Source organism: Schistocerca piceifrons, chromosome 1 (assembly GCF_021461385.2).
Source record: "Schistocerca piceifrons isolate TAMUIC-IGC-003096 chromosome 1, iqSchPice1.1, whole genome shotgun sequence".
Classification (NCBI taxonomy): domain Eukaryota; kingdom Metazoa; phylum Arthropoda; class Insecta; order Orthoptera; family Acrididae; genus Schistocerca; species Schistocerca piceifrons.
Window position 1 is genome coordinate 1,226,707,062 of NC_060138.1, and position 27,714 is coordinate 1,226,734,775.

A 27,714-nucleotide genomic window follows, 5' to 3' on the forward strand; every position below is an offset into this window, starting at 1 on the left:
TCCGCAGTAACACTGACTGAAATATAGAACAGTACAAAGTGTCATAACTATAGAACATCAATAAACAGTCTTTTTAGGTGAGCTTGCAGTGTTGTTGTTGTTGTTGTTGTGGTCTTCAGCCCAGAGACTGGTTTGATGCAGCTCTCCATGCTACTCTATCCTGTTCAACGTTCTTCATCTCCCAGTACCTACTGCAACCTACATCCTTCTGAACCTGTTTAGTGTATTCATCTCTTGGTCTCCCTCTACAATTTTTACCCTCCACGCTGCCCTCCAATACTAAATTGGTGATCTCTTGATGCCTCAGAATATGCCCTACCAGCCGATCCCTTCTTCTAGTCAAGTTGTGCCAAAAATTTCTCTTCTGTCCAATTCTATTCAATACCTCCTCATTAGTTATCTGATCTAGCCACCTAATCTTCAGCATTCTTCTGTAGCACCACATTTCAAAAGCTTCTATCCTCTTCTTGTCTAAACTATTTATCGTCCACGTTTACTTCCATACATGGCTACACTCCATACAAATACTTTCAGAAACGACTTCCTGACACTTAAATCTATACTCAATGTTAACATACTTCTCTTCTTCAGAAACGCTTTCCTGGCCATTGCCAGTCTACATTTTATATCCTCTCTACTTCAACCATCATCAGTTATTTTGCTCCCCAAAAAGCAAAACTCATATACTACTGTAAGCATCTCATTTCCTAATCTAATTCCTGCAGCATCACCCGATTTAATTCGACTGTATTCCATTATCCTCGTTTTGCTTTTGTTGATGTTCATGTCATATCCTCCTTTCAAAACACTGTCCATTCCGTTCAGATGCTCTTCCAGATCCTTTGCTGTCTCTGACAGAATTACAATGTCAACGGCAAACTGCAAAGTTTTTATTTCTTCTCCATGGATTTTAATTCCTACTCCGAATTTTTCTTTTGTTTCCTTTACTGCTTGCTCAATATACAGATTCAATGACATCGGGGATAGGCTACAACCCTGTCTCACTCCCTTCCCAACCACTGCTTCTCTTTCATGCCCCTCGACTCTTATAACTGCCATCTGGTTTCTGTACAAATTGTAAATAGCCTTTCGCTCCCTGCCACCTTCAGAATTTGAAAGAGAGTATTCCAGTCGACATTGTCAAAAGCTTTCTCCAAGTATACAAATGCTAGAAACATAGGTTTGCCTTTTCTGAGTCTACCTTCTAAGATAAGTCGTAGGGGCAGTATTCTCTCACGTGTTCAGACATTTCTACGGAATCCAAACTGATCTTCCTCGAGGTCAGCTTCTACCAGTATTTCCACTCGTCTATAAATAATTCGTGTTAGTATTTTGCAGCCGTGGCTTATTAAACTGATAGTTCGGTAATTTTCACATCTGTCAACACCTGCTCTCTTTGGGATTGGAATTATTATGTTCTTCTTGACGTCTGAGGGTATTTCGCCTGTCTCATACATCTTGTTTACTAGATGGTAGAGTTTTGTTAGGCCTGGCTCTCCCAAGGCTGTCAGTAGTTCTAATGGAATGTTGTCTACTCCCGGGGCCTTGTTTTAACTTAGGTCTTTCAGTGCTGTGTCAAACTCTTCATGCAGTATCATATCTCCCATTTCATCTTCATCTACATCCTCTTCCATTTCCATAATATTGTTCTCAAGAACATCGCCCTTTTATAGACCCTCTATATACTCCTTCCACCTTTCTGCTTTCCCTTCTTTGCTTAGAACTGGGTTTCCATCTGAGCTCTTGATATTCATGCAAGTAGTTCTCATTTCTCCAAAGGTCTCTTTAATTTTCCTGTAGGCAGTATCTATCTTACCCCTAGTGATATGCACCTCTACATCCTTACATTTGTCCTCTAGCCATCCCTGCTTAGCCATTTTGCACTTCCTGTTGATTTCATTTTTGAGACATTTGTATTCCTTTTTGCCTGCTTCATTTACTGCATTTTTATATTTTCTCCTTTAATCAATTAAATTCAATATCTCTTCTGTTACCCAAGGATTTCTATTAGCCCTCGTCTTTTTACTTACTTGATCCTCTGCTACCTTCACTATTTCGTCTCTCAAAGCTACCCATTCTTCTTCTACTGTATTTCTTCCCTCCATTCTTGTCAATCGTTCCCTAATGCTCTACCTGAAGCTCTCTACAACTTCTGCTTCTTTCAGTTTATCCACATCCCATCTTCTCAAATTCCCACCTTTTTGCAATTTTCTTCAGTTTTAATCTATAGTTCATAACCGACATATTGTGGTCAGAGTCCACATCTGCCCCTGGAAATGTCTTACAGTTTAAAACCTGGTTCCTAAATCTCTGTTTTACCATTATATAATCTATCTGATACCTTCTAGTGTCTCCAGGCTTCTTCCATGTATACAGCCTTCTTTCATGATTCTTGAACCAAGTGTTAGCTATGAATAAGTTATGCTCTGTGCAAAATTCTACCAGGCGGCTGCCTCTTTCATTTTTTCCCCCCAATCCATATTCACCTACTACATTTCCTTCTCTCCCTTTTCCTACTATTGAATTCCAGTCACCCATGACTATTAAATTTTCATCTCCCTTCACTATCTGAATAATTTCTTTTATATTATCATACATTTCATCAATCACTTTGTCATCTGCACAGCTAGTTGGCATATAAACTTGTACTCCTGTAGTAGGCGTGGGCTTCATGTCTATCTTGGCCACAATAATGCATTCACTATGCTGTTTCTAGTAGCTTACCTGCACTCCCATTTTTTTTATTCAATTTTAAACCTACTCCTGCATTACCCCTATTTGATTTTGTATTTATAACCCTGTAGTCACCTGACCAGAAGTCTTGTTCCTCCTGCCTCCGAACTTCACTAAATTCCCACTATATCTAGCTCTAACCTACCCATATCCCTTTTTAAATTTTCTAACGTACCTGCCCGATTAAGGGATCTGACATACCAATCCGTAGTACGCCAGTTTTCTTTCTCCTGGTAACAACATCCTCCTGAGTATCCCCGCCCGGAGATCCGAATGGGGCACTTTTTTACCTCCGTAATATTTTACCCAAGAGGATGCCATCATCATTTAGCCATACAATAAAGCTGCTTGCTGTTCACAGTACCAGCACAGCAAGGCCGTTGTGGTTAGTGTTACAAGGCCAGATCAGTCAATCATACAGACTGGTGCTCCTGCAACTACTGAAAAGGCTGCTGCCCCTCTTCAGGAACCACATGTTTGTCTGGCCTCTCAACGGACATCCCTCCATTGTGGTTGCACCTAAGGCACGGCCATCTGTATTGCTGAGGCACACAAGCCTCCCCACCAGTGGCAAGGTCCATGGTTCATGGGGGGAGCATGCAAAAGCAAGCCAAAGTAAGTGAGGCCAAGGGTCCAGTGCGCTGGGGTTATGTTGGGCTGTTGTGCACATGGCACAACACTTGCTCAGCTGTCTGTCCTGGTTGCAAAGCAACATCTCTAGGCCAAACATGGAGGCACTTGTATCACATGCTGCTTGATTATGTGCACTGATACTATAGGGTTGAAAAAATGATGTTCTTTGCAACAACTCTGCTTTATCACCCACTATCAGCAGCAGTTGGAATGTTTCATGTCAAAGAGCCATGAACAAAAAGATACTGCCAGTTTATAGTATTCAGTAGTGAATTAGTTTATAGTATTCAGTAGTGAATTATGCTTCTGTCTAGTTGAAGATGACTAGAGAGTTGTGTGTGTTGGTAATTTACCAACACAAGGCATATTGTTGAATTCTGTCCTACTTGAAGGCCACATTTTGTTATGATCTTTTTTATTATGGACTATGAGTCACTCCTGGTAATTATTCCAGGCACATAAGAAAGACAATGATGTTGATTTCATTCTCTAAACAGTTTTCTCTGACATTTCTGCACTTATTGCAAGGGAAATGTTCCAACAAGTGAACAATTGATGTGACAGAGCTGAGTATCTAGAGATTGGCAGAAAAAAGACTAATTCTATTCCATAACCAACAAGAATACCAGGTCTCTCCCTGTAGAAAATGTATGGAATGGAATTAAACATGTATAGAGAATGCATTTCCACAATACAGTATTCAAAGATTGTGTGGCAGTCAAAACCACATAGGAAACCAATACCCATAAAAAAAATCTGTCCTATGCCAGACGGAAAGCTGAGAAATGCAGGTTGCAGTCAGACTGTCAAACATTCACTGAAATATAAGAATGTATGAGGGGAGTTTAATAAGTAATGCAGCACTTTTTTCTGGAAGCTGGGTGGGTTTATTCAGGATTCCAATACACCATATTATTCCCCTCTCTTTGGCTGCAAAAATCTGTTTTTCAACATAAAGTCTGTTCAGTGTGACAGCCTTATGCCACCCTATTGGGAGGGCCTATATGGCTGCATGGTACCACTCTACTGGTTGACATTGAAGCCAAAGTCTTGCTACATTAATAACCTCCCCATCATCCACATGCTGCTTCCCATGGAGTGCATTCTTCATTGAGCCAAGAGATGTAAATTAGAAGGTGTGACATCCGGGCTGTAGGATGGATGAAGAAGAACAGTCCAATGAAAGTGAGCTCCACCTGCATGTGCAGACTTGTGTAAGGCTCACGTTGTCATGAAGAAGGGGAATTTGTTTGCATTTTTGTGGTGACAGACATGCTGAAGTCGTTTCTGCAATTTCCTAAGGGTAGCACAATACGCTTGATAGTTGATCATTGCACCATGATGGAGGACATCAAATAGAATAACCCCTTGAGAGTCCCAGGAGACTGTTGGCATGACTTTACCAGCTGAGGATGTGGCTTTGAACTTTTACTTTGGTGTAGAGGTGATATGGTGCCACTCCATGTGTTGCTGTTATGTTTCTGATTTGAAGTGATGAACCCATTTTTATCTCCTGTGATGATATTCAACAAAAAATTGTCACAATCCACCTCGTAATGTGCAAGCAGTTCCACATAGATGGTACTTTGTTACTCTTTATGGTCTTCTGCTAGGCAGTCAGGAACCCTACAGGTACCACTGTACACAGAAAAAATTGGAAGCATGTTATATGACATTTTTATTGCAATTCGTCTGTAGTACCACCTCCTAAAATATTTACTGTTCCTCCTCAAACACCCTGTATACCACCTCTACTGCAACCACTGCACAGTGTCTTACATTGGTGTGACAACCAACCATCAACTAGTATGAATGGCCACCACCAAACTATTGCCAAAACCAAGGTAGACCACCCAGTGGCACAACATGCAGTGGAGCTCAAGATGCGTGATTTCAATGGCTACTTCACAACCCTTGCCATCTGAATCCTCCCCAACACCACCAGCTTTTCTGAGCAGAGCAGATGGGAGCTATCCTTACAGCACATCCTTTGCTTCCGAAACCTTCCTGGCCTAAACCTAAGGTAACTCACTGCCCCCCATCCCCCACAAAATAGTGTGTGTCTAGCTGTGTGCTGTTATCTCATGCCCTAGTGTATGAAATCAGGTGCCCAGCCATCTGCCACCTGTCCCCTCTACCTGCTTCCCTAGCTAACCCACAGACAGCTCACCACTCCTCCATGACCCATTAGATGCTTCCTCCCAATCCCCTCCCTGCCTTCCGCCTCTCTCCATCCCTCACCCTACTCCACCCCCCACCCCACACCCACACTGTACCACAGTACACTCACTGTGGGCCAGGAGAAAGCTGGCAAACAACTGAGCACAATGTAGGGAGACAGATGTGTGAATGTGATTGAGTGTGTGTGTGTGTGTGTGTGTGTGTGTGCAAGGAAATGCATTCCAAAAGATAACAAAGCTTCTGTTTGTGTACCTATAGGCAATGCAGCACAAATAATTCATAGATGTCAGAGTTAGATCATTGGTCCTTACTTTTACAAAGAAAAAAAGTATGCAGTAATTTATGAATATAACTGGGAACTTATTTTTTCCAAATTGTGAACAAGCTGATGCTGGGGGTTGTGTGGGTTTAGTGAGGTGGGGCCACCCTAGTGCACATAGCTTGAAGTTCTCAGGGAATTCAGTTTCTTGTAGAGGCGATCTTCCATGACTGATACACTTATGCCATTTAGCTCCTTTCAGTGTTGTTTTTTATTATAATATCTAACATTGATTGTATGCACCAATTGTTCAAGGATCCTTCCATACTTGTAAGAGAATATGTACCATGCAGAACTCCATACACTCATTGCTACATTCAAACAATTGACCAGACCTTCAGAGTTTGAGTAACTCAATGTATTGATAAAATTGGGAATCATTTACTAGATATCATTTTTAAACACACATTGTATTTATTAAATTACCAATTATGTAGAAACACAACAAATGGAATTACAATTTGTGATTTATCTATTGATGTCCAAAGCAGTAAGCTATGTTGCCCTACCATGTCTAAGGTTGTTCACTCCATGAAACCTAAAAGTATAGTTGCCTTATATAATAGGTTAATTCAATCCTAAATTTCAGTTCATTTGTAACTATTTGTTTAAAATGTCTCTGTTTTGTATCCAGCAGTGTTTCTTTGTTTAAGATAAAGCATCACTTATCATCAGTGGTTTAGTGTGAACTTGGTATTCAGTTGGAAATCTTGTAATTAGTAATCATAGTTTTGGTGATCAGGTGGTCAAAACTATATCAACAATCAAACCAAGAAGGAGCAGTACTCTATAATTTTTAATTCATGCTGTTTACAGAAATATATCGCCTTGATTCAAGTACTGAATCAAATGAGATGTCTCCTGCTCCCCAGAGAAGACGGACACCCCGTCACTACCCCATCTGCAGTGGTGATAAAAGATTGGCATCACACAACAGGTAGTCAAGGTTTGTTTCTAAATATCAATAATACTTTTCAGTTAATCTAAATACAGCTGTAGTGGTATCCATCACATTACAGAAAACACTACATTTTCTGCTTATTTAAATCATTTGTTATTATCAGTTGTTGCAGCTTTATAGTCTTCTTTCCTGTTTAGTTCTAAATTTTAGAAAACATAAATTATGGCTGGTAGGGTATCCATGTAACTAACATAAATTTTTGTTATAAGCATTTGATGTAACATGAATGAAAACATTTCTTAGTGCCATAATGTGCACACATTGATATTCGCCATGAGGAATAGTAGTACATTCATGTTTCACTATACTGTACATATTTTCATCATCAGTTGTGAAATATGCCTTGGAAAGCTTAAATTTCATATTCAATAATTCCCCCATTACAAAAAATTGATATGTGACCAGTTTGGAAGCCCGTCCAGGCCAAAATCTTGTTACATTCATCATTTACATCTTAGCTAAATTTTTATCTTTAGTGATATAATTTTTATGGCATCTTATAACAATTGTAAAGGCCAAAATACCTCTATGCCTGTAAGGTGCAGAAGACAAAACAAAAACAATGGGAGATATTTTGGAAGAATAGAGTGAGGTGTAAAAATCAAATTATAGTGGAAAGTTGTGTAATTAGTTATAAGGAAAATGTGACCAATAGATTGTAAATGTTCTTCAGTGGAGACACCAGAAACTATAATGTCATCCAAATAGTTTGCACAAAACAGCTCAGATGCTGTAAGTTGTTCCAAAGAACACTGAAAAATAGTGGGAGCATTGGTGACTCCAAAATGCAACCACAAGTATTGGTACAGTCCAAAAGGGGTATATACAACTGAGATATGTAGTGACTCTGTATGTAAAGTAAGTTGTAAATAGGTAACCAACAGGTAAATTTTTGAGAAATATTGACCACCTGATAACTTTGCAAAGAGTTTGTTGGGGTGCGGTATTGGGCATGTACCCACCATAGTTGCGCGTTCATAGAAATTTTAAAATTGCCACAGGGGTGTAACCGGCCTGATGGTTTCTTTGCTATAACTAAGGGGGTAGACCATTCACTTGTTGCAATAGGCCAAACAATGCCGGATTCCATGAGGCAATCTAATTCATCTTTGGCTTGTTACCTGAATGCTACTGGAACTGGATGGACATGGAAGAAACGAGACCAAATCCAAAAAGATTCTCCATTTGTGTATTATGTACAACAAGAAATGTAAATGACCGGACTACTGACTTGTAAGTCTCTGGGGCAGAAAATTGGCCTAGAATAGGAATACTGTTTTTATTGTAATTTACTGCTGTTCGTGTCACAGGGAGAAGCGGAGGGGAGCCCAAGTCTCTATAAGTTTGTGAGTTTAGCAATAAGGGCAGAATGGGAGCATGGGACTCATATGTTGCTGTGCATTTTCAATTTGCGCAGCGTAATGAATAGTCCATTAAATTTTGGGCATGCAGCCACGCAAATAAAATTTCCTCCATTGATATTACGGCCGTGTATCATCCGCCCATCCTCAGAGTGAGTCACAAGACTGACGACAAGATGCTAAGCATGGGTTATATGCCCCACTGCGGCAATACTGCGCATGCGGGTCACAGATGCTGGTCGATGGTCAACGCGTACAGACATTTGATTCGCTTATTGGTGTATGATCGGAGGCGGTGACACCATGACGACTTCTCTGCAGTTTAATTACCACAAGAGCCAGATTCCATGCTTTGTCCAAATTAAAACCATTAAATTATTAGCTAATCTAATCTCTATAGCTTCACATCATGGTAATTCATGGAATGCCCTGTATCAACACAATGTTTGGCCACAGCTGACTTGTCTGGCTGCGATAAGCGTTTGTATCTTCAATGCTCCACACCTCTCATGAACGGTGCATGTTGTTTGTCCTATGTAGGACTTCTCACAATTTCCGCAGGGAATCTTATACACACCCGCTTTACAAAACAGTAAATCATCCTTTACAGAGCCAAGTAAAGCTGCAATCTTCCTGAGGTTCCAGAAGATCACCTTAGCACAGTGTTTCTCAAGAATATGACCTATCTTCAAGGAAAGAGCACCCACATAGGGCGAAAATGCATTTGATCTGAAGGAATTACTGTCTTCTTCCCCATCACATACCTGCATTCTAGGTTTTGCATTGAATGCTCCATGAATTTGCTGCGGAGAAAATTCATTTGCTTTAAAAATGCTCTTGAGGTATGAGAGCTCTTCTTGCAAATTATCTTTATCAGATATACAGTGCGCCTTGAGCACTAAGGTCTTAAGGACACCTATGGTCTTTGAAGGGTGATGGCAGTTATTGGCATGTAAATATAGATTTGTGTGTGTTGATTTCCGTTATCTTGTATGTCCTAATGCGCCATCAACTATACGGTGAATAACAACATCCAAAAAGGGGAGGCAGCCGTCCTATTCTATTTCCATAGTAAATTTGATACTAGCATGGATAGAATTCAAATGCTCAAGAAATCAATGTAATTCATCCCTCTCGTCCAGCCATACCACAAATATGTCATCCACGTACATCCAGAAGACAGTTGTTTTAAAACTTGCTAAGTCCAGTGCCTTGTCCTTGAAGTCTCCCATGAATAAAATTAGCTACCAGAGGGGTGAGGGGGCTTCCCATAGCAACGCCATCAATCTGCTCATAAAATTCACCATTAAACTGAAAATAAAATGATAAAAGCACATGTTCAAATAAGGCCGTGATGTTTGTATCAAAATGTTGGCCGATAAGAGATAAAGAGTCCTTTCAAGGTACCTTGGTGTATAACAATACCACACCAAAATTAACAAGCACATCCATACTATTTCACCTGACATTGCTAAGTCTCTGAATAAAATCCATAGAATTATGAATGTGGTGGCTACATTTTCCTACCAATGGTTTTAATAAGAAAACTAAATATTTGGCAGAAAAATACGTTGGTGAACCAATAGTTCTCATTATAGGCCTCATATTTAGCTTCCTTATTAAAACCATTGGTAGGGAAATGTAATCACCACATTCGTAGTTCTATGAGTTTTATTCAGAGACTTAGCAATGTCAGGCTAAATAGTACAGATGTGCTTGTTAGTTCTGACGTGGTATCATTATACACCAAGGTATCTTTAAAGAACTCTTTATCTCTTATTGGCCAACATTTTGATAAGAACATCGTGGCCTTATTTGAACATGTGCTTTTATCATTTTATTTTCAGTTTAATGGTGAATTTTATGAGCAGATTGATGACACATTAGGACACGCTGTACATCGGAAACCAACACACACAAATCTGTATCTACATGCCAGTAGCTGCCATCACCCGTCACAGACCATAGGTGTCCTTAAGATCATAGTGCACAGGGTGCACTGTATATCCGATAAAGATAATTTGCAAGAAGAGCTCTCATACCTCAAGAGTGTTTTAAAGCCAATGGATTTTCTCCGCAGCAAAACCTAGAATGCAGGTATGTGATAGGGAAGAAAACTAATTCCTTCAGATCAAGTGCGTTTTTGCCCTATTTTGGTGCTCTTTCCTCGAAGATAGGCCGTATTCTTGAGAAACACTGTCTTAAGGTGATCTTCCGGCCCCCCACGAAGATTGCAGCTTTACTCAGCTCCGTAAAGGATGATTTACTGCTTCGTAAAGCATTTGTGTATCAGATGCCCTGTGGAAATTGTGAAGTCATACATAGGTCAAATAACACACACTGTTCATCCGAGATGTGTGGAGCATTGAAGATATACTTGCTTATCACAGCCAGACAAGTCAGCTGTGGCCAAACATTGTGTTGATGCAGTGCATTCCATGAATTACTGTGATACGAAGATTTTAACGTCCACCTCTTCCTTTACAGTATCTGTCTTCAAGGAAGCTATAGAGACTGGATTAGCTAATAATTTAATAAATAGAGATAATGGTTTTAATTTGGATAAAGCATGGAGGAGTCCGGCTCTTGGGGTAACTAAACTGCAGAAAAGTCGTCATGGTGTCACCACTGCCGATCATACATCGATAAAGTGAATCAAATTATCTGTATGCCTTCGACACAGGCAGCACATCTGTAACAGTATTTCTTTGCCACTGACCAGCATCTGTGACCTGCATGCGCTGTATCACAATGGTGGAGCATATAAGGCCACGCTTGGCATCTTGTCTTCAGTTGTGTGACTCACTCTGAGGATGGCCGGATGATACATGGCCAAAATATCAATGGAGGAAATTTTATTTGTTCGGATGCATGCGCAAAATTTAATGGACTACATATGTTGCTGTTTACTGGACTGTTTACATTGTTGATGCGACTGCTGCTGGGAGCAAGGCCGGCCATCTTGACACTGTGATCATTTGTGAACCGCCGTGATCGTATCTTCCCTCTGCAAACTATCTGAAGCTTGGTTACCTATCAGAGAGGGATGGATTTTTGCACTGGGGGGAAACCTCTCATACCTTTTCATTCAGAGATAAACGAATGATAGCATCTCTCACCATCTGATCAGCGTTCATCTCTTCATGCACGTTGGCCACAAAATGATGACGACGACTTAACCTATGGAGTTCAGCCACCCATGCAGTTCAGTCACCCATGCTTGACAGGACTGATGTGACTGCTTTGTACAGCAACAAAACTCAATCTAGAGTGCAGTAATGTGGGTGTGCTTACAGTAGTATTTCGAAAGAAGTTCACACATTTGATCAAACGTTAAAGGAGACGGATCCTGGAAAGGGGCAAGGTGACATAGGACATGATACAGTCATGACAATATCCAGGAAAGGAACAAGGCATGACATAAAATAGCATCAGTAATCTCAGAAGCTTGAAAGTGTTGCCACAGATGTTTCTCATATTCAACCCATTCCCCAATGGACTTTTCATATGGAGGCGAATAAACCATGGGGGCTGTGGAGGGCAAAGCAGCAGGTGATACAGACTGGGAAGCACGCCAGCTAGACAATACAGATACCAATGACTGATGTACATGATGTTCATGAGTTTGTTTGTCCAGCTCCTGTGATTGGTGGTGCAATGCCTCAGGAAATGATTCTTGCTCTTCAACCAATCAATGTATAATGTCTTTCATAACACCATCAGCCATCGTGAGAATATGGAGGACCAACAAGAGTAAAATTTGCGCGGAGAACAAGACCACACTTGCTGGCAATCGTGTTGTATTGAGGTATAAATACAACACTACCAGTAGGTGGAACACAGTTTTATTCCACAGAAGCATTAACAACTTGAACACAGTATTTAAGTAACATTCAGCAAGAACCAATTACGTGCACGAAGAGCTGTAGCAATACACTTAGAGAACTGAGGCCGAGCATAACTTGGCTGGCCTTAAATAGGCTGGGGCCCGTGGTGGGCTCTGATGGTGATTACACACACACACATACACACACACACAACTCTGTGGTGCCCTCTGTGAATGGCATAGCACTGCCTCACACGAGGCCTTTTGAAAGTATGTTTACATGTCCCTGAGAAAGCAGTCATGATTACTGAAGAAAAAAATGTGGTGAAGAAATTGTTGAGGAAGGAAAGGAGTAATGGACCTTCTTACCTATTTGGGGTTATAATTTAATGTATAAATCCAATGATGGAGGAAAAGGAAATCCGATAGTAGAAGTAACATACGAGTCCTGTGTTAAGCTACCAGTCATCATCCAACTGTATATTAATTACATGTAGTGTGACACAGAGATCTGTCATACAACCATTACATTTTCTTGTCTAGCTTAATGAACTTTCATCAGTAACATTACCAGATGCCAAGTTTGTTTAGTTTTTTAGATCATCCAAATACACACACACACACACACACACACACACACACACACACACACAAAATGCAGCCTCTTTAAGTTATTAAATATATTTTAAGAGGTTTTTCCATGCATCCCTGTCCGCTGCTGTCTTCTGCCAGTTGAAGCCTGCAACTTACCTGAGTTCCCTATCCCAGCGGTCAGGTGGTCTCCCTGGTGGTCTTCGTTTTTCGCTGGGACTCCACTCTAAAACTGATTTTGTCTATCTTCCCTCCTTTGTCCATGCAATATGTCCTGCCCACTGCCATTTTAGAGTCTTAACCTGTTCTATAATATCTTTTACTCTTGTTATTGCTCAAATGTCTTCACTTTTCTGTCGATCTTTCTTAGTGAGACTTAACATTGACTTTCCATAGCTCTCTGAGCAGTTCTAAGTTTCCTTTTGAAAAATTTATTTAAAGTCCAAGTTTCACACCCATACGTTAAAACCAATAGGACACACTGATCGAAAACTGTCTTCTTTAAGTAGACTGGCATGTTAGATTTGAAAACTGTTGCATTCCTTCTGTAAGACCTCCAACCCAGTTTAATTCAACGAAAAATTTCAGGTTTCAAATCCACTTTGGGGTCAATTAATTGCCCCAGATAAATGTATTCTGTAACATTGTTTAGGATGTTGCTGTTCAGTGTTACTTGTCCTGCAGCTACCCAATTATTATGTATAACCTTAGTTTTGGGGTGATTTATTTTAAGTCCAACTTCCTGACAACGATATGTTAAGTCTTTTATAGAGGACTGCATTTCCATCTTACTGTTAGCTAGGATCACTATGACGTCAGCAAATCTCAGGTTGGTGAGCCTTTTACTATTTATCCTTATTCCTCTGTTGTTCCAAATAATTTTGGACATAGCTATCTCGAGAACTACTATAAATAACTTCAGGAACATAGGATCGCCCTGCTTTACTCCTTTTCCAATGGGAAGTTCACACTTGCTTTTTCCTATGTTGATAGATGCTACAGGCGTGTCATAAATGTTGCACAATATGTTTATATATTTTGTTTCCACTCTTTGCTCAGCCATTGCTTGTATGACATCAGTGTGACTGACAGAATAAAAGGCTTTTTCGAAGTCAATGAAGGCTATGCATAATGGCATTGCATACTCATTGTCTTGACTGATTACCTCACGCATTGTGTTTATATGGTCAATTGTACTGAAACCACTGTGATATCCAGCTTGTTCTATGGGCTGTGCAGAATCCACTACCATTTTAATGTGACTTATCAGGCCTTTAGTGAACACTTTATATATAACAGAAAGTAAGCTAATGGGGTGGTAGTTTTGTATGTTGGCTTTCATATTGTTCCTTATACACTTACACAGTTCTGAATATTCTATCTTGTCACAAGAAGTTTTAATTTTCATCTCTCGTCTTTTTACGAATAAAGCTTTGGTTTCCGCTCGTAACTTTCCTGGTTGTTTAGTAATTGTACTCAGTCCACCTATTTGTTTTGCAGTTTCCATTATCGTTTCAGCTAGGTTTTCTTCTGTTGACTCTTCTAATCTCACTCAAAGGGCATACTTAAAATCCTTTTTCCTTTCATTCAGTTTATCCATACCGATAATTTCTTTTTTCTGTGATATTAGTTTTCTTCGTTCTTGTTGAGTATTAATGTTTATTTTCACTCTTACTAGTCTATGGTCACTACCAGTATTAAATTGATTTAAAACCGAAACATCTTTGATTATTTTGGTATGATTAGATGATAAAATCTATTTCATTGTGGGTCTCATGGTTTTGGCTTCTCTATGTTCCTTTCCTATTATGGTGTTCCTTAAATGATGAATAATTTATTTTCTTCTGCAAATTGAATTAGCCTTTACCCCTTTCGTTTCTCTCATAAATTCCACGGCAGCCTACTGAGAAATCACCACGGCTTTTGATACCAACCTTGGCATTTAAGTCCCCAATTACCAGTTTAAAGTGGCAGTCTCGTCCTTTGTTATGTGCCAAAGGCAGGATGGCTGTGTCGAGAGGTATGTCGTCATTGAGGGACCACGCCGGTTTAAGTCTATTAACTGAGACTGTCTGTGGCCGTCCATGGAGATGGATGACAAACGTGTTGGTATCGTGACATAGCACATGGTGAGGGCCCGAATAGGGTGGCTGAAGGGCTGTCCGCACAGTGTCATCCCGCAGCATAACAAAATTATACATAGCTAGGTCCTTGTGGACGAACAGGGAGGGGGAGGGTGGGGGGGGGGGGGTATGTAGGTGCACAACATGCATGTGGACACACTCGATTAGAGCAGGGAGATCCTCAGTGTGATGGAAGGTGAATCCTTGACTAATTCAGCAGGGAGGAGGAGAGGCTCACTGTACAGAACCTTGGCGAGCGAGGCATTAAGATCTTCCATGTGAGCCGAGTGAATACCCAGCAGGACCCAAGGGAGGGCCTCTGACCTGAGGCCTCCATGGCACATTAGGGCACCATGAGGGTGCAGTGTCACCGCTTGATCAGGCCGTTCTACTGCGGGTGGTATGCAGTGGTATGAAACTTGGCGATGCCCCAGAGTTCACAGAGTCGTGTGAAGAGTTTGGACTCAAATTGACGTCCTTGGTCGGTGGTGAGAGATAGGGGACAGCTGAAGTGAGCAACCCACGCTGAGATGAAGGAACGGGCGACAGTCTCAACCGTGATGTCAGTTAAGGGGGACCGCCTCGACCCAGTGGGTCACATGGTCAGTGATCGATAAGATATATCTGTAGCCCTCAGACGGGGGAAGGGGACCAACGACATTGATATGGACATGCTGGAAACACCTCTTTCGGATGTCAAACTTGCCAAGAGGAGGTTGAACATGCCTGCTGACCTTGCTGTGCTAGCACGGAACGCACACATGGATCCAAGTGCGACAGTCGTGCTTCATGCAAGACGGTAAAGACCCTGTGGCGAAGGGCAGCGGGGACCAGATGGCAAAGTGTGCCCGTACAGGTGTCACAGAGGACAGGGATTGCTGGACCAGGTAGTAGGGTGTGTAAGGGGTATGAACAGAGTCAACTGTTGAGTGATCACTGTGAAGGATCTCTGTTAATATTAGCAGAACATTGAACATTGATAAACTGAGACAAATCAAGAATGAAATGTCAAATTTCAAAAGTTAATTATTGATATCCATTCTGGTAACAGTATTTGTCCACAGTCCAAGACTTGCATCTTTGTGTAAAGATAGTAATTTTATCTACATACTTTAACAGATTTTTGTTTAAGACTCTTTCTACCTGTTCCATGGTACTTGACTATCTGGATATGTACATAAATGTACTAAGTCATCTTTTGTCCTTTCATTGGCAGCACAGAAACAAGTTCGGCTGAAGATGATGCTAGCTTTTCCAGCTACCATCTCCAGCCACCTTCTGGTTTCTCGGATAATCGAGAACTAAGTGAAGCTGAATGTGATCGTGATACCATCCAATTTGGCAAAATACTTAGTCGGTATGTAAGACATAGTATTTAAACATTGAAAACATTCCTAATATTTCCAATCGAAGTTAAGAAAAATTAATGATTCTATTTCATTTCAAAACAGTATCCACGGTTAGGTAACTTTGCAATAACCTTATGTTAAGTCAGTAGGGAAAGATATCCTGTTGCCAGGACATTTGATTTTATTGACCATGAGCCACCATGTATTCGTTCTTCATGTTCTGTAGATCCCACCAAGAAGGAGAAGATTAAGGAATGCGACACTTTTTATGGTAATCTGTCTGATGAGGACATTAAGTGTGGCAGACAGTCCTATTTGAGGGGCGTAGGCTATGTCCCGGCACCAGAATTCAACCTCCTCTTTCTCTCATCATCATACAACTCAAATATGACGCAACAGTATACAGACGCCCATTCCAGTCATATACACTTAACAAATACACTTAAAACACAACTCTCATACACTGTGTGAAAAGGGAGGAATAAAATGCTTTCCAATTAGATGGCTGAATTACCTCTCGGGGTATCCCAGCCAACAATGCCAAATGACTCTTTCATTATCAGAAATGTAAAGGACAATGAAACAGTGTTAAAAATCAGGAATTATGCTTTTTGGACAGTATGAGAGCTGGGAGAAAATTCAGGCACAAACTTTATTGTGAACAAAAAAATTAAAACAATGTTACAGATACTGGAGGAATCTCAGACAGAACAGAAGGACTTATTTTAAAAACAAGCAAAAGATATTCCAAGGTAATCATTTGAGCATATGCACCATTGTGTACACACTCTCATGAGGAGGTACATAAGCTCTACAAAGACTTACAGAAATAGATAAATGACAACAAATATTGCTGCAAGATTTTTTTCTGCACCTGTCACAGTATTGATATATTTCTTGAACAGTACATTAGTATTACATATTTGGCAAGAAGTTATTGTTATAATTAACTTGGCACTTGTATCACCATCAGCTTCATTTTATAATACAATATTCATCAATTATTTACACTTCACTCATCTCTGACCACATGATGCATATTATCACCATAAATATTTTGTTTACTGAAAATCTTTATTGAAAGTTTTATAGTGTGTGTATTTTAGCATCTGACAATAGGGAAGTTAGTTACTATAATGCAAAAACCTTAAAGCATTAATTCCACACCATAAGAAGAAAGGACAGTTTATAATTGTTGCAAGGGTTGCCACAAGTTCTGGAAATCAGGGAATATCAAGGAATTTCAAACGTACCAGGGAAATTTGAAAAAAAAAAAAAAAACCACTGGAAAAATCTCATTTTTGTCTCAGTAGCATAAAATTGTTTGTTTACTGAGATGACATCCTTAGTCACTGGCTGGGTGCAGCTGAGTACACGCACCGTTTCTGTACTCTCTCATTCTTACTGCTTCTTCCCAGCTTGCGGTCAGTGCTGCCACCACCACTACTTCCTGCTAGCCTAGCAGCTGCCGGTGAGAGGCAGGGGGGAGGGGGGGGGGGGGGGAGGAGTGGTTTGTTTGGATCTGATTCTCAGAGCTTGTTGACATAGCAGCTGGAGACAACAGTCCTGTGTGTGTGAGTTGTGTCTGAGGGATTGTGTGAGTGTGTGCGCGCTCTCATTTTCTGACAAAGGCTAGGGCCAAAACTTTAGTTGTGAGAGTGTGACTGTCTTTCCTATGTGCCTGCCTGTGTCTCAGTGATAATCTTTATTGTGAGTTGCTACCTATCCTCATTAGCATTGATTCTCAGAGTGCTTGCGCAAGTTACCTGTTGCATAGGTGATCACCATGGTCTCATTTCATCAACATGGTGTCTGTGACACATGAATAGCTGGCCACATGAGTGGACTTCCATGATGGGCTAAAACTGCAAGCCATTTTTGTGGGTATCTCTAATGGATCGGGCCTGCTGGTATGAAGCCCATAGTTTCCCACTAATGTACGGGCCTTGCCTGTCGGATCTACTCTCACTGACCTGCCCGCAGGCTGGGTCTGTCTGTGTTTTGCATAATGCAGCAGATTTGCATGGTTTATCCATGGACCCAGGACCATTGGCGATGGATTTCAGGAATTGCGACTGTCTCACCGCAAGTAGATTGTACAGTGCGGCATTTTATAGATATTTTATTTATTCTAGTACATTTTGGCACTTTTAAAGTAGTTTATATATTATAAAGTATGGATGATTAGAAGAAGAAAATTGTGGCAGTCGCTGGCAGTGCTCATGTATTTCTTGAAGGAAAAATCGCACAATACCTGTAGAATAATAGACATAACACAGTGGGTAATACCGACAGTAATGAACATAGTAGAACCAACGTTTTATTTGTGGTCACCTATAGTGTTGATTTACACAACTCTTCCCCACCGTATACATTTCTGTCAAGAGGCCTACTTTTTTCTGAGGTTATTTCTGAAAGAAGTGAAGGTATTTTAAATCTGTCTTGCGACTCGAACAAAATGCATATTTTTGTCACCAAGTGTGCTTTGATTTATTGAAATAAAATAACATCAGTTGTCTTAATGAAACATATATACCATTTGGCTTGCTTTGTCCACCTAAAAAGAATTCATTACAAAAGATGTTGTTGTTGGTACTTAAGATTTTTGCTCACACATTTAGAGATACAGAAGTCATCTTGTTCTTCTTTTTTTAACTCTTGAGACCTCAACATTTGTCAGGAGAAATGCTAAAACTTGTCTGGAAATCAGGGAAATATCAGGGAATTTCACTTTGGTAAACTTGTGGCAACTGTGGTTACATATTGTAACAATATTACCAAATAACAGAGGTGCTGAGTCACAGATAGAGACAGTAAAAAGACTGTTACAAATAAAGCTTTTGGCCATTAAGGCCTTCATCAGCAGTAGACGACAGACGCGAGCCCCCCACACTCTCGCGCAACTCTCTCTCTCTCTCTCTCTCTCTCTCTCTCTCTCACTCACACACACACACACACACACACACACACACACACACACACACATACACACACACTCACACACGCAACTCACACATACGATTGCAATCTCTGGCAACTGAAGTGTGGTTTCAGTTTTCTAAGAGTGCAGTCGTGTGCGTGTGCGTGTGTGTGTGTGTGTGTGTGTGTGTGTGTGTGTGTGTGTGTGTGTGTGTCTATTGTTGACAAAGGCCTTAATGGACTAAAGCTTTGTTTGTGACAGATTTTTGTTGTGCCTATCTGCAACTAAGCACCTCCACTATATGGCAAGTAGCAACTTTCCTTCTCTAAGATTGTTACATTCCATCCTGGATTTTCCATTGTTTTATTTTTACATATTGTTTATGTATTGCTGAGTGAAACAATAGAGATTAAGTTGTGTTTATTCATTTTTAATTATGTAGTGTTACTATGAACATTTTCACACATTTGGAATGATCTAATCATGTTCTCTACCTTAGGTTTCATCAGAAAAAGCTGCAGAAAAGGAGTCAGTACACCATTGATGTATGACTTCCTTACCTATTGGCAGTATATGCTCAGTGATAACTTTCTGCAAGTACTGACTAATTTAGTCATGATGAACCTATTTTTATACATGTGTTCATCAGTATAATTACTGTGTTTAACAGTTATTTATGTGTTTTTAGAAAAAGATGAGACTTTCCTCAGGTGACTATTTCATATCTTCAAATATTTGAGTATATTTTGGTTGTTGGAATTGTCAACTAAGTATTATGTCTAAATATGTAAAACTGTAAAATCAGGAAATAAGAATTTTTGTAAGTCACTCATTCACTCAAAATCTCTGTAATAATGTAAATTTACATCTGAAACTGTTTATAAAATAGTCAACATTTTTATGATATGATCCCATTGAGTTAATGTTAATAATAATTATGTGCCATGTACTTTGAAGACTGACAAATGTACAGATCACGATATAATTAATGTATTTATGGTTCTGCAAAGTTTTTAATAAACAAACAGCCAATGGTACAAATAATGTATAATGTATTGTATGTGCACAAAGTTCTTAATGTTGTCACATTTTTATTTTTGTACAATGAAGTGATTGAAAATAAAATAAATTTTTCCTTAGTTCTATTATACTACTTAATGCTAATTTATGGGTTCTGCATCTTAAATTCCCTAAAGCAAGTTTCCTCCATCACATTGTTTTAGTCATTCTCATGCAAAAAAAAGTTCAGAAAATGAATATTAGGGATTAATATCACTTTCACAGTGATGTCATTTGAGATGCAGCATGTTGTTATTGGGGAAGGACAGCAGAAGGAAATTGACTGTGTGCTTTCCCAGGACCACATTGGGATTTTCCATTATCACTTTAGGCAAACCATAAAATCATAGATCTGGAACTCTCTACGGCCAGACACAGCTTTTAACTGCTATTGCTTTGAATGTGAATCCAGTATCTTACCCAAAAAACTTTCACATAGTTTACAGCACTCATTCATCTTCAGGACTACAAAAGATAAAAACTATTAAATGATGTTTGTCATGTCAAGTTTAGTTTATATCAAACATTGCACAGAAGCCCAAAAATATTGAACCATTAATACAAAATTAATAACTTATTGTTCCTAGCATTCCAAATCTAGCACATTCAAAAAGAGTATTCCAGTTATGACTGGGAATCTGTGTATATTTTTATGCAAATCACATGCATATTCACATGCTAATAATTTGGGCTAGAGAGCTAATGGAACTATAAGCATCATCTTGCCAACATGTTGAACACTAAGCCTGCAATACTTCTTCTCATGCAGACTCCTGTCTGTGTTAATAAAATATATGAGATGCATGGTTAATGAGCAGAGCTTTATAATTTAATGATCAGACACTAACACAAAAGGAACAGGTACAATGTGTGGTCAAAAAGTAACGCGAATTTTGTAATTTCATGGGCTGTATACATCTGATTTTCAGGTTTGCTTTAATGAATTTGATAGTAAACATATTTCTGATGCATGCTTGTATTTTCAGCTCTTTTGATTATTTTGTGTACTGTTCAGAGTCAGAAGGTTATATGTATTTTTGAGTGATTGGTGAATTAAAATATGGACAACAGAATCTGCATTAAATTTGAAAATAATGTGCAGCATGACATTCAAAATATTGTCATCATGTTCTGACTATGGATGAGATGAAAATAGAATCACTGAAGAAGGTGAACACCTTAACGAAAAGTGAGTTCTAGAAGTGCACATCCAAGACTGGAAAAAGTTCTGGCACAAATGTGCTAATCAAAGGGGAATTACTATGAAGGGGGAAAAGTTTTTGATGAATAAATAAAGATTATGCGAGAAAAACAAAAATTCCTGTTCCTTTTTTATTACACCTCATATGTTGTGAGTATGAGTACCGTCTCTCATTACCATGTGTGCTGATTGCATTTCTTGCATAAATATCTAGTGCTTACCCATTTACTGTGAAATAAGAACAAAATCAGTGATCGTTTTATCCCAGAATATCTGCTGATGAGAAAATGATTTAGAAGTAACTGTCATACCAGGGAAACATTATGCCTGTCACATCCAGAAGTGGTTTAGTGACATTTGATTTACTAGTCTCATTACGTAAATTTTTGGATCATTTGATTCAGATTAAAGAGGACACCCAAAAAAATTGTGACCAAACTACGCCGCTATCAAGGTACAACAAGAGCTAACAACAGCAACTTAATACTTCAGTCAATCATCAAAACTTTGTGGCAGATTTAAACTTCGTGCCAGACAGGGACTTGAACCAAACCTGGAAATTCAGTCAACCAACTGTGAAATGATTCTGTTATTAGAAACAATTATTCAATAAATTTAATGCCAAATTGTACCTTGCTCATATTATCAGTTCATCGTGCAGTCTCCTATTAAGAGCATATTGAGTATTTTATTACTTAATTTATTACAGTGTTTCATTCCCATGTACTGTATCATCTGAGCATATAATTTCAGTCAGTGTGTGAGCAACTTACAATTATCATTATTTCTTGTTTTTCATGTGTAGCTAAAATTTTTTTCTTGAATAATTTTACTCTTTTGTGTAAGAATATTATGATATTGTAAATGTATGGGAACAATTGACAGGAATGGGAGAAACAAATACAGTAGAAAAAGAATTGGTAGCTTTGAGGGATGAAGTAGTGACGGCAGCAGAGGATCAAGTAGGTAAAAAGACGAGGGCTAGTAGAAATCCTTGGGTAGCAGAAGATATATTGAATTTAATTGATGAAAGGAGAAAATATAAAAATGCAGTAAATGAAGCAGGCAAAAAGGAATACAAACGTCTCAAAAATGAGATCGACAGGAAGTGCAAAATGACTAAGCAGGGATGGCTAGAGGACAAATGTAAGCATGTAGAGGTGCATATCACTAGGGGTAAGATAGATACTGACTACAGGAAAATTAAAGAGACCTTTGGAGATGAGAGAACCACTTGCATGAACATCAAGAGCTCAGATGGAAACCCAGTTCTAAGCAAAGAAGGGAAAGCAGAAAGGTGGAAGAAGTATATAGAGGGTCTATACAGGGGTGATGTACTTGAGGACAACATTATGGAAATGGAAGAGGATGTAGATGAATATGAAATGGGAGATACGATACTGCGTGAAGAGTTTGACAGAGCACTGGAAGACCTGAGTCCAAACAAGGCCCCCGGAGTAGACAACATTCCATTAGAACTACTGACAGCCTTGGGAGAGCCAGTCCTGACAAAACTCTACCATCTGGTGAGCAAGATGTATGAAACAAGCGAAATACCTTCAGACTTCAAGAAGAATATAATAATTCCAATCCCAAAGAAAGCAGGTGTTGACAGATGTGAAGATTACCGAACTATCAGTTTAATAAGCCACAGCTGCAAAATACTAACACAAATTCTTTACAGACGAATGGAAAAACTAGTAGAAGCCGACCTCGGGGAAGATCAGTTTGGATTCCGCAGAAATGTTGGAAGACGTGAGGCAATACTGACCCTACGACTCATCTTAGAAGCTAGATTAAGGAAGGGCAAACCTACGTTTCTAGCATTTGTAGACTTAGAGAAAGTTTTTGACAGTGTTGACAGGAATACTCTCTTTCAAATTCCGAAGGTGGCAGGAGTAAAATACAGGGAGTGAAAGGCTATTTACAATTTGTACAGAAACCAGATGGCAGTTATAAGAATCGAGGGGCATGAAAGGGAAGCAGTTGTTGGGAAGGGAGTGAGACAGGGTTGTAGCCTATCCCTGATGTTATTCAATCTGTATATTGAGCAAGCAGTGAAGGAAACAAAAGAAAAATTCGGAGTAGGTATTAAAATCCAGGTAGAAGAAATAAAAACTTTGAGGTTCGCCGATGACATTGTAATTCTGTCAGAGACAACAAAGGACTTGGAAGAGCAGTTGAACGGAATGGATAGTGTCTTGAAAGGAGGATATAAGATGAATATCAACAAAAGCAAAATGAGGATAACGGAATGTAGTCGAATTTAAGTCGGGTGATGCTGAGGGAATTAGATTAGGAAATGAGACACTTAAAGTAGTAAAGGAGTTTTGGTATTTGGGAAGCGAAATAACTGATGATGGTCAAAGTAGAGAGGATATAAAATGTAGACTGGCAATGGCAAGGAAAGTGTTTCTGAAGAAGAGAAAGTTGTTAACATCGGGTATAGATTTAAGTGTCAGGAAGTCATTTCTTAAAGTATTTGTATGGAGGGTAGCCATGTATGGAAGTGAAACATGGACGATAAATAAAATAGTTTGGAGAAGAAGAGAATAGAAGCTTTCAAAATGTGGTGCTACAGAAGAATGCTGAAGATTAGATGGGTAGATCACATAACTAATGAGAAAGTATTGAATAGGATTGGGGAGAAGAGAAGTTTGTGGCACAACTTGACTAGAAGAAGGGATCGGTTGTTAGGACATGTTCTGAGGCATCAAGTGATCACCAATTTAGTATTGGAGGGCAGCGTGGAGAGTAAAAATCGTTGAGGGAGACCAAGAGATGAGTACACTAAGCAGATTCAGAAGGATGTAGGTTGCGGTAGGTACTGGGAGATGAAGAGGCTTGCACAGGATAGAGTAGCATGGAGAGCTGCATCAAACCAGTCTTGGGACTTAAGACCACAACAACAACAACAACATAGGAAAGCTACAGTTTGTAGGTGTAAATGAGTGAAAAGATACTTTTGTTCATGCAAAATAAATACATATATTTTTTGCATACATAAGTTTCTTGTGCAACTTTTTTTCACGCGGTACTTCACTATAGATACTTGCATCATTTGTCTGGATTTACCATTAACATTATCTGCCAGGTCTGCAATACACAACATGAAGAATAACGGTCCCAATGCAGTCTCTGGGGCATGCCTAAAGTTACTGCACGTGGAGGACAAGGGGTTATTTTTGGAAATATGGTGCAAAATTGTGATTTAGTGTGTTTCAGTGCGCGATGCGCCAGCCTCACGGGCCGCATGTGGCGCGGTTGCGTTAGCCAACTCATCGAGAACATTCTAATAAACACTGCACCGCATAACCAGCGGATTCAGCAGCGGACTGCACTATTTAAGGGCATCAAAGGTGGATGTTGGCATTGGTTCGACCAATTGGGCGTTCGGTCGCTGTTACGTCATCGTCATCAGTGACACCATCCCCGAGGACCGGCTGGTGGAGGGCGTTGCCCGCTGCTGCACTGGCGACTCCCGGCATCATCACGAGCCACCGCGTCTGCAGGAGGCGAGCTAGGCCGGGCCTTGTGCTGCTAACCTCCTACCACCTGCGCAGTTGCTGACAGAGCACGGCGTTGCATTCCCCGGGCTGCGCACATCAGCACGTCTCCACCACAACACGAGCGATGGAGCTGAGCTACCGGAAAATGTATTGGAAGAACCAACAAGAAAGAGGAAGATTGCTAAAAACAGCCGCCTTCTTCTACCCAGCCACGCCCTACAATCCCGACCGTCACCCGCTCCAGTCATCCTATTACAAGTGGGTCGGTGCAGCAGCGGGCAACGCCCTCCGCCGGCCAGTCCTCGGGGACAGCGTCACTGATGATGACAACTTAACAGTGACCGAACGCCACTTCGGTTGAACCAATGCCATCGCCCACCTTTGATGCCCTTAAACAGTGCAGACAGCTGATGAATCCGCCAGTTACACAGCGCAGTGTTTATTAGAATGTTCTCGATGAGCTGGCTAACGCAACTGCGCCTGCGTAATTCTGCTAATGCTGCGTTCTGGCTGTTGATGGCTGCCGCGCATGTACACACATACCGACGCTTGCTGCAAAACTGTGTCACCTGCATAACGCGCCGGCCAGCCTTCGTCCGCCGTCTGCCATGAGGCTGGCGCATGACGCACTGAAACACACTAAACCACAATTTCGCACCATATTTCCTAAAAATAACCCCTTGTTCTCTACAAAGATAACTTCCTGCATTGTCTCTATAAAGATATTTCAGTCCAGTCACAAATTTTATTTCAAACCCCATATGAATGTACATTTATTAATAAGTTTTAGTGTTGGTCCTCAGTCAGATACTTTTCAGAAGTCAAGAAATGCTGTGTCTGGCAGGTTGCCTTGATCAATTGCTTTCACATTGTCATGTGAGAAAAGTATGAATTGGAGACCAATGTTTTCTGAATCCATTTAGTTGCTATGGAGGAAGTAATTCCATTGGAGATTCCTCATTATGTTTGAGGCACTGAATATGTTCTAAGATTCTGCCACATATGGATGTCAAAGATATGTTTTATGGACAACTGCTGTTAACAGTTTTGTAGACAGATGTGACTTGTACTGCCATCTAGTTAATGGGCACTGTTTATTGTTCTATGGTTCTTGCATATATTATGATTAGAAATGGAGGTAACTCATCTGACAATTCAGAATAGAATCTAATAATGATTCCACTGGGATCTGGAGCTCTGTTTAACTGAAGTGATTGCAGTTGTTTCTCTATGCCAGAGACCCCTGAGGGAACTTAAGGGTATTGTCCAGAGGAAACATAAGGCAGACTAGTTGCCTTTAGAAGTGATTGTCTTATCCATTGGTGTGTATGTGGGGGAGGGGGGTTATTGGTAAGGACCATGTGCTGATTTCTGGTACTGTTGGTACTGACACATGTTCTTGATTGATTATAAGTTGTAAGCTGTGCCACTGTAGACTGGCCTGTATTGTATATTACTAATCTGGATTTGTGCTTCATCCCTGATTAATGTTCATAAAATACTGAAAGCTTTTGAGGATATGAACTGCTCCCAATTGCTGTTGGTACAGTGCGTAGTCTATGAGATGGGAAAGTGTTCAAATTCTGTGCTGCACTCTACTAGAGTGGTGCCTCATACTAAATTGCCCATCACTGTGTGTGTGATTATGTTTTGAGTAGCCATGATAAGTTGCTAGTGCTTCCACTGAACAGAAAACATCAATCATGTGAAACTCAACTCACACTTTTCTCACATGAATGTTTTGGATCAAGGCAGGCAGGTAGATGCAGTATTTCTTGATTTCCGAAAAGCATTTGACTCAGTATCACAGCTACACTTATTATCAAAAGCATGATCAAATGGGGTGTCAAGTGACATTTGTGACTGGACTGAGGAATTTTGGTAGGGAGGACTCAGTATGTTATCTTGGATGGAGAGTCATCATCAGATATAGAAGTAACTTCGAGTCAGCCCCAGGGAAGTATGTCGGGACCCTTGCTGTTCATGTGGTATATTAATGACCTTGAAAGGAATATTAATAGTAACCTCAGGCTATTTGCAGATGAAAGAAGCTGCATAAATTTTCAGTCAGATCTTGATAAGATTTCAAAGTGGTGCAATGATTGACAACTTGCTTTAAATGTTCAAAAATATAAAATTGAGCACTTCACAAAACAAAAATAAACATAGTGTTCTAAGAAAAAATAATATCAATGAGTCATTGTTGGATTCGGTCAACTCATACAAATACCTGGGTGTAACACTTTGTAGGGGTATGAAATGGAATGATCACATGGACCCAGTCAAGAGTAAAGCAGGTGGTAGACTTCTGTTTATTGGCAGAATACTGGGAACTGCACTCAATCTACAAAGGAGATCACTTAAAAATCACTTGTGCAACTGATTCTAGAATATTGCTCACGTGTGTGGCACCCTTATGAAATAGGATTAACAGGACAAATTGAACGTATACAGAGAGGGGCAGCAAGAATGGTAACAGATTTGCTTGATCTGTGGAGAAGTGTAAGAGAGGTATGAAGAAACTGAACTGGCTGACTCTTTAAGATAGGCCTAACTATCCCAAGAAAGTCTGTTAACCAAGTTTCAAGATCCAGCTTTAAATGGTTACTCTAGGACTATACTACAACCCACTATTATCACTCGCATAGGGATCGTGAGGATAAGATCAGAATTATTACAGCATGCACAGTGCATTCAAACAATCATTCTTCTCATGCTCCATATGTAAATGGAATGGGACGAAATTCTAATAACTGGTGCAATGGAATTTACCCTCTGCTGTGCACTTCATGGTGGTTTGCAGAGTAGAAATGTAGGTGCAGAAAGGAGGTAATATTATAGTGTTTACTTATACCTGAACTTCAGTTTTGCTATGAAAATACATGCTAGAATCAGTCTGCAGTAATATTACTGAGTTTCCCATCACTACTCCAGATTAAATTAAGCAT

The 27,714-nt window shown here is 39.9% G+C and overlaps 1 protein-coding gene across 1 annotated transcript in view; it reads left to right on the forward strand.

The window, feature by feature from the left end:
• The window catches only part of LOC124779577 (Down syndrome cell adhesion molecule-like protein Dscam2), a 432,737-nt gene extending 413,105 nt beyond the window's left edge, over positions 1–19,632 (forward strand). Inside the window, exons 33-35 of the mRNA XM_047253719.1 lie at positions 6,683–6,803; positions 15,945–16,085; positions 19,497–19,632. Coding sequence (XP_047109675.1) covers positions 6,683–6,803; positions 15,945–16,085; positions 19,497–19,548 — 314 coding nt within the window. The 3' untranslated portion in view covers positions 19,549–19,632. The remainder of the gene's footprint in view (positions 1–6,682; positions 6,804–15,944; positions 16,086–19,496) is intronic.
• Positions 19,633–27,714: the final 8,082 nt, after the last annotated feature.